Raw genomic sequence first — 7185 nt, 5'->3', positions numbered from 1 at the left:
ATCCTCAGGGCGGGGCTGTGTCCCCTCAGATCCTCAGGGCGAGGCTGTGTCCCCTCAGATCCTCAGGGCGGGGCTGTGTCCCCTCAGATCCTCAGAGTGGGGCTGTGTCCCCTTAGACCCTCAAGGCAGGGCTATAACCCCTCAGACCCCCAGGGTGGGGCTGTGCCCGTTCAGACCCCAGGGCATGGCTGTGACCCCTTAGACCCCAGGGTGGGGCTGTGCCCCCTCAGATCCTCAGAGCAGGCGTGTCCCCTCAGACCCCAGGGCGGGGCTGTGTCCCCTCAGACCCCAGGGCATGGCTGTGACCCCTTAGACCCCAGGGCGGGGCTGTGTCCCCTTAGATCCTCAGGGTGGGTCTGTGTGCCCTCAGATCCTCAGAGCAGGGCCGTGTCCCCTCAGATCCTCAGGGTGGGGCTGTGTCCCCTCAGACCCCAGGGTGGGGCTGTGTCCCCTCAGACCCCAGGGTAGGGCTGTGTCCCCTCAGACACCAGGGTCGAGCTGTGTTCCCTCAGATCCTCACGGTGGGGCTGTGTCCCCTCAGATCCTCAGAGCAGGGCTGTGTCCCCTCACATCCTCACGGTGAGGCTGTGTCCCTTCTGACCCCCAGGGTGGGGCTGTATCCTCTGAGATCCCCTAGGGCAGGGTGAAACCTGGGCCTTGGGTTCCAGGTCCCTCCACCTGCCCCTGACTGTCCCATCTCCCTCAGACTGCGGCCGCAGGAAGCTGCCTGTAGATCGCATTGTGGGAGGCCAGGACGCCAGCCTGGGAAGGTGGCCATGGCAAGTCAGTCTTCGCTACGATGGGGCACACCTCTGTGGGGGGTCCCTACTGTCCGGAAACTGGGTGTTGACAGCTGCCCACTGCTTCCCTGAGTGAGTGTCCCCCATAGTGCTGATGTAGGGGAGGGACGGAGGCAGAGAGACGGGTGAGGCTGTGTCCAGGCAGGCTACCACCCGTCCCTCCTGTTTCCTGGCAGGCGGAACCGGGTTCTGTCCAGATGGCGGGTGTTTGCCGGCGCGGTGGCCCAGGACTCGCCCCATGGCCTGCAGCTGGGGGTACAGGCGGTGGTCTACCATGGGGGCTATCTTCCCTTCCGCGATTCCAACAGTGAGGAGAACAGCAACGACATTGCCCTCGTCCACCTTTCCAGCCCACTGCCCCTCACAGGTAAGTCTGGGGGATGAGCACTGGCCCAGGGGCTCCAGAGGCCAGAGAAGACAGAAGAGAGTGCCAGGGGTGTAGGAGAACAAACTTAGGATTCAGGGGTCCACGGTGATGAGGAGGATGATCTTGAATGGCCACAAACTGGGCATTGGATATGAATGATTGGTGCAGCTACCTTGGAAAATTCTGACAGGTCCTCAAAAATGTAAACATAGAGTTACTATTTGACCCAGCAATTCTGCTTCTAGGTGTATACCCAAGAGAAATGAAAATGTTTGTTCATACCAAAGTGTGTACCCAAATGTTCATAGCAGCATTATTCATAATAACTAGAAGGTGGAATCACCCCAAATGTCCATCATCTGATGAATGGATAAGCAAAATGTGGTATATATATTTAACCCATTGCCATCGAGTTGATTCCAACCCATAGCCACCATATAGGGCAGAGTAGAACTGCTCCATAGGGTTTCCAGGGAGTGGCTGGTGGATTCGAACTGCTGACCTTTTAGTTAGCAAGGAGCCCTGGTGGCACAGTGGTTAAGAGCTCAGCTGCTAACCAAAAGGTCAGCAGCTCCAGTACATCAGCTGCTTCTTGGACACCCTATGGGGCAGTTCTACTCTGTCCTATAGGGTGGCTATGGGTTGGAATCGACTCGATGGCAATGGGTTTGGTTTTATATATATATATATATATATATATATATGTTGTGAGGTGCTGTCAAGTCAGTTCTGACTCATAGTGACCCTATGGACAACAGAATGAAGAACTAAACCCTGCCCGGTCCTGGGCCATCCTCACAATTGTCATGCTTGAGCCCATTGTTGCAGCCACTGTGTCAGTCCATCTCGTTGAGGGTCTTCCTCTTTTTCACTGACCGGCTACTTTACCAAGCATGATGTCCTTCTCCAGGGACTGATCCCTCCTGATAACATGTCCAAAGTAGGTGAGATGTAGTCTTGCCATCCTTGCTTCTAAGGAGCATTCTGGCTGTACTTCTTCCAAGACAGATGTGTTTGTTCTTCTGGCAGTCCATGGTATATTCAGTATTCTTTTCCAACACCACAATTCAAAGGCATCAGTTCTTCTTTAGTCTTCCTTATTCATCATCCAGCTTTCATATGCATATGAGGTGATTGAAAACACCATGGCTTGGGCCAGGCGCACCTTGGTCTTCAAGGTGACATCTCTGCTTTTCAACACTTTAAAGAGATCTTCCGCAGCAGATTTGCCCAATGCAATGCGTCTTTTGATTTCTTGACTACTGCTTCCATGGGTGTTGATTGTGGATCCAAGTATATATATATATATTCAACCATCAAAAGGAACAAAGTACTGATTCATGATACAGAATGGAAGAGCCTTGAAAACTCGATGCTAAGTGAGAGACGTAGGATTCCATTTAAAGGAAATATCCAGAATAGGTCAATCTGTAGAGACAGAAGGTAGATTAGTGGTTGCCTAGGGCTGGGGGTGGGGATGGGGCAGGGAGGTTAGGAGTGATAGCTAAAGGGCACGAGGTTTCTTTGGGGCTTGATGAAGGTGTTCTAGAACACTTAAAGGTTGTACAACTGAGTATACTTAAAAGCGTTGACTTGTACACTTTAAATGGGCGAACGGTGTGGTGTGTGAATTATATCTCAATAAAGCTATGACGAAGAAAATTAAATTAAAAATCGAAAGAAACAAGAATAAGGAATCAGAGAGAAAGTCAGGAGTCCTTCCATATGCGGTTCTCTGGAGTGTTGCCTCCGTCTCAGTGAGAACGGCTCACCTGGGTGCTGAGGTGTCTTAAACACTTCTCCAATGCGTGCTCACCTCCTTTGGGCTTAAGAGCAAACCTCGGCCTCCAGCCATCAGCAGGTCACAGTGTAATAGCAATAATAAAAATAATGGTGATAATGACCATAACATAATGAAATGATAGTGACGAGAATGAGCCTTTAGTAGGCAAAGTATGATAATAATCATAAAAAAAGAAAAAATCAAACCTGTTGCTGTTGAGTCGATCCCGACTCATAGCGACCCTAGAGGACAGAGTAGAACTGCCCCATAGGGTTTCCAAGGAGTGACTGCTGGATTCGAACTGCCGACCTTTTGGTTAGCAGCCGAGCGCTTAACTAACCACTGTGCCAGCAGGGTTCCTGATAATAATAATAATGAAGGAATATAATAAATAATAATATAATTCATAATAGTAATACAAGTAAATAATAATGATGAAAACTCAGGTGCCCTGCACTTCCTGTATGCCAGGCACTGTTCTAAGCATGTCCCATGTAAGAAATGCGTTTGGCCCTCACAGAATCCTCGTGAGGGTGGATTCTCTTAGGATCCTCTTTGCCCACATAGGGAAGGGTTCCGACACAGAGAAATTCATTAATGCTCCCAGTTCTCACAGCTACAAAGTGGCAAAGATTTGAGCCCTGGCCGACTAGCGCTGGGCTCTGTGCTCATAACTCAGGCTGTGCTGCCAGGGAATTCGGTTCCCTTGTGCGGTTTGCGTTATATTTATTTTTATGGTTATTTTCATGGTTATTTTCTTTTTAATGATCCTTGATACTGGTTCTTCATTCTTGGGAGCAATATACATTTCCCTAGGGGGACCCTGGCGGTGCAGTGGTTAAGAGCTTGGCTGCTAACCAAAAGGCCGGTAGTTCAAATCCACCAGCCACTCCTTGGAAACCCTATGGGGCAGTTCTACTCTGTTCTATAGGGTTGTTATGAGTCGGAATTGACTCAACGGCAAAGGATTTTTTTTTTTAATACATTTTCCTTTAAACCGAAACAAAACAAGCCCTTTCCCTTACTGAAAAGAGCGAGGGGGTTAAAAACGCTAAAATAAGGAAGCATCCATGGGGCACAGGTGGGCACAGGTGGACACAGGTGGGCACGGCGTAGGTTTGAGACACAGCTGTGAGCATAGCAGCATGCTTTGGGGTTGGGTCCAGGAACTTTCCAGCTATGGGACGTGGCTTCGCCTCCCCGTGCCTCGGTTTTCCCCACCTGTAAAACGGCCTCCTAGGGTTGAGATGATTGAAAGGCTTGATGCAGGTCAAGTGCTGACACATACTGAGTGCTCAGGAGATGTTAGTGCTTACTGCTATTTTTGTTGATCGCTATCACTCGTTATTGGAGCACTTCCTTTTCACCAGGCATGTTCTCAACTCTTCACTGCTTCCTCACTACGACCTCTGGGGGGAGATAGCTATTATTTCCATTTTCCAGATGAGAGATCGGAGGCACAGGCAGGCAGCGGGCAGGTCTGCTGAGACCATTCGTGTGGGCTGCGCACGGCACAAAGATGCTGCGTCTCGGGGCGCCGTTCTCACACGGATGGTGATTATGATTTTCTGACAGGGAGAAGTCAAGCGTCTCAAAATAAGGGCTCCTTTTTCTTTTCTTTTTTTATTGTATTTTCGATGAGGGTTTATAGAGCAAAATTAGTTTCTCATCAAACAATTAATACACATATTGTTTTGTGACATTGGTTGCCACCCCCACGACGTATCAACACTTTCCCCTTCTTGACCTTGGGTTCCCCATTACCAGCTTTCCTGTCCCCTCCTGCCTTCTTGTCCTTGCCCCTGGGCTGGTGTGCCCATTTAGTCTCATTTTGTTTTATGGGCCTGTCTAATCTTTGGCTGAAGGGTGAACCTCAAGAGTGACTTCAGTACTGAGCTAAAAGGGTGTCCGGGGGCTGCACTCTCGGAGTTTTCCAGTCTCTGTCAGATCAGTCAGTCTGGTCTTTTTTTTTTTAAAGATGCCTTTTTCTACTTCTCACAAAGGCTCCCTCTGGGCTGGGGGCATCCCCTATGGGCCATAGTTAAAAGCACAGGCTTGGGAGCTGGGTCAACCTATGTTCAAATTCGGGCTCAGCCATTGATTCCTTGTGAGACTTTGGGCAAGTGACTCGGCCTCATTCCCCTCCTCTGTGAAATGGGATAATAGTAGCCCCTGCCTCCCTGGGCTGAGGGATAACTACAGAAACTGTTGTAGGAAAGAGCCTAGTACATAGAGAGCACTCAGCAGACAGCAACGTGCTAGGATTGTTGACTGCAAGAACAGGGAAGGGTGGGCCGGGGGCTGCAGACGCAGCGGGACGGAGGTCTGCACCCGGTGGGCAGGCCAGCGGGGCACGGACCAGCGTGGTCTCTCCCGTAGAGTACATCCAGCCCGTGTGCCTCCCAGCCGCTGGCCAGGCCCTGGTGGATGGCAAGCTGTGCTCCGTGACTGGCTGGGGCAATACACAGTACTACGGTAAGTCCCTGCTCTATGCCGTGAGGCCCCGGCGAGGGGGTCTCTGAGCTGCGGCTGCTCCACTGATTCCTGGGCCCTGGAGTAGAGGGACCCTGAAGGGCCTGGGGTGGGCACCAGGAGGGACGGGGGTTGCGCGTGCTCCCAGCTCTGGCCAGCCTTGCCCGCATGCCCCCAGGCCAACAGGCTGGGGTACTCCAGGAGGCCCGAGTCCCCATTATCAGCAATGATGTCTGCAATGGCCCTGACTTCTATGGGAATCAGATCAAGCCCAAGATGTTCTGTGCTGGCTACCCAGAGGGTGGCATTGATGCCTGCCAGGTGAGGGACTGTGGGTGGGCGGCCCCTGGCCCCTGACACTCCGGGGAGGGGGACACAGGGCAGTGGGTGGTCGGGCTCCCCATCCTGGGGCCAGAGGGCTCAGTGACCACAGCCCATGGGCATCCCTGAGGGCCTCCTGGCCAGGCACCTTAGCCTCCAGCCAGGCCCCCCTTCCCCCTTCAGGGTGACAGCGGTGGCCCCTTCGTATGTGAGGACAGCATCTCTCGGACTCCACGGTGGCGGCTGTGTGGTATTGTGAGCTGGGGCACTGGCTGTGCCCTGGCCCAGAAGCCAGGTGTCTACACCAAAGTCAGTGACTTCCGGGAGTGGATCTTCCAGGCCATAAAGGTGCAGGTTACACCCAGATGGGAGTCTGAGGGTGGGACTGTTTGGGACTCTAGTGGGGGAAACAGAAGTGGAGAGTTTTCAGAAACTCATTCTCAGGCCTAGAAGAGGATGCTCTAGGGAACTGATTGATTTCAGAGGGTTTCTGGGGAGGGAGGGTTAGTTGTGGGGCATTGGGGGAAGCCTCTCAGACCTCGGAAGCCCCCAGTTGTCTCTCCCCAGACTCACTCCGAAGCCAGTGGCATGGTGGCCCAGCTCTGACCTGTGACTTCTCCTCACTGCCCACGCCTCCAGGGCCCAAGCTGATCTATGTGGCTTCAGCCCTACATTGTGGGGTCCATGCTGGGCCTGGGAAGGAACACTTTTCTTCTTGGGCCCAGCCCACAGGTCCAAGGATGCCGTCCGTCCAGGTCCTCTCTTCCACAGTGGCGGGCCCACTCAGCTCTGGGATCACCCAAGTCTCACCCTCCTGATGCCCATGTAAATATTTTTCAGCTGTCTGGGGACCCCGTCTAGGTGCCCCTGGCCACAGGATGCTCTTTAAATAATAAAGACGGTTTTGATTAATGTGGCCTCTGAGTTTGCAAATATAAGCAGCAATGATAACATTTTGTGGGGAGGGAAAAAAAAGGAATTATGGCCTGGCACAAACCAGGCAGGGAGCTTGACCCGCCCCCCGCCCCCAACCGCCCCACCAGTGCCCACTGGCTCCAGGGAAAAGATTTAATTGGTTCATTTAACTGGAAATGCCCTAGACAACCCCGGCTTCAGATAATGCTGGTTCCAGCTGCTCAAAAATTTTTCATCAGGACTGTGCCTCTTTTCTTCTCTCAGATCTGCTTTACTCTCTGTCACTTTTGTTTTCTAGCAGCCTCCCCCACAACCAGAGGCAGAGATGTCTCCCCAGGCTCATGTCTTGGAAAGAGAATACTTTTTTCCCAATAGCTCCAGCAAAAAAAAAAAAAAGTCCCAGACTTGGCACTCCTTGGACAGATTTGGGTCATGTGCTCATCCCTCGTCCAATCACTATGTGTCTGATACATGGTGTGTGTGTGGGGGTGATGTTAGACCCTCAAGAACCACATGACCCAAGGTAG

General features: G+C 52.0%; 1 protein-coding gene across 1 annotated transcript in view; it reads left to right on the top strand.

Moving 5' to 3' along the window:
- HPN (hepsin) overlaps positions 1-6655 on the top strand; it is a 21882-nt gene extending 15227 nt beyond the window's left edge. The window contains exons 8-13 of the mRNA XM_004388126.1: positions 707-872; positions 977-1167; positions 5330-5425; positions 5601-5743; positions 5927-6091; positions 6311-6655. Of these exons, the coding sequence (XP_004388183.1) occupies positions 707-872; positions 977-1167; positions 5330-5425; positions 5601-5743; positions 5927-6091; positions 6311-6349 (800 nt within the window). The 3' untranslated portion in view covers positions 6350-6655. The remainder of the gene's footprint in view (positions 1-706; positions 873-976; positions 1168-5329; positions 5426-5600; positions 5744-5926; positions 6092-6310) is intronic.
- The last annotated feature ends 530 nt before the right edge of the window (positions 6656-7185 follow it).

The sequence above is a fragment of the Trichechus manatus genome, unplaced genomic scaffold, assembly GCF_000243295.1.
Source record: "Trichechus manatus latirostris isolate Lorelei unplaced genomic scaffold, TriManLat1.0 scaffold00207, whole genome shotgun sequence".
In the NCBI taxonomy this organism is placed as follows: Eukaryota; Metazoa; Chordata; class Mammalia; order Sirenia; family Trichechidae; genus Trichechus; species Trichechus manatus.
Note: the sequence above shows the minus strand (reverse complement) of the source record. Positions and strands in the feature narration are given on the sequence as shown.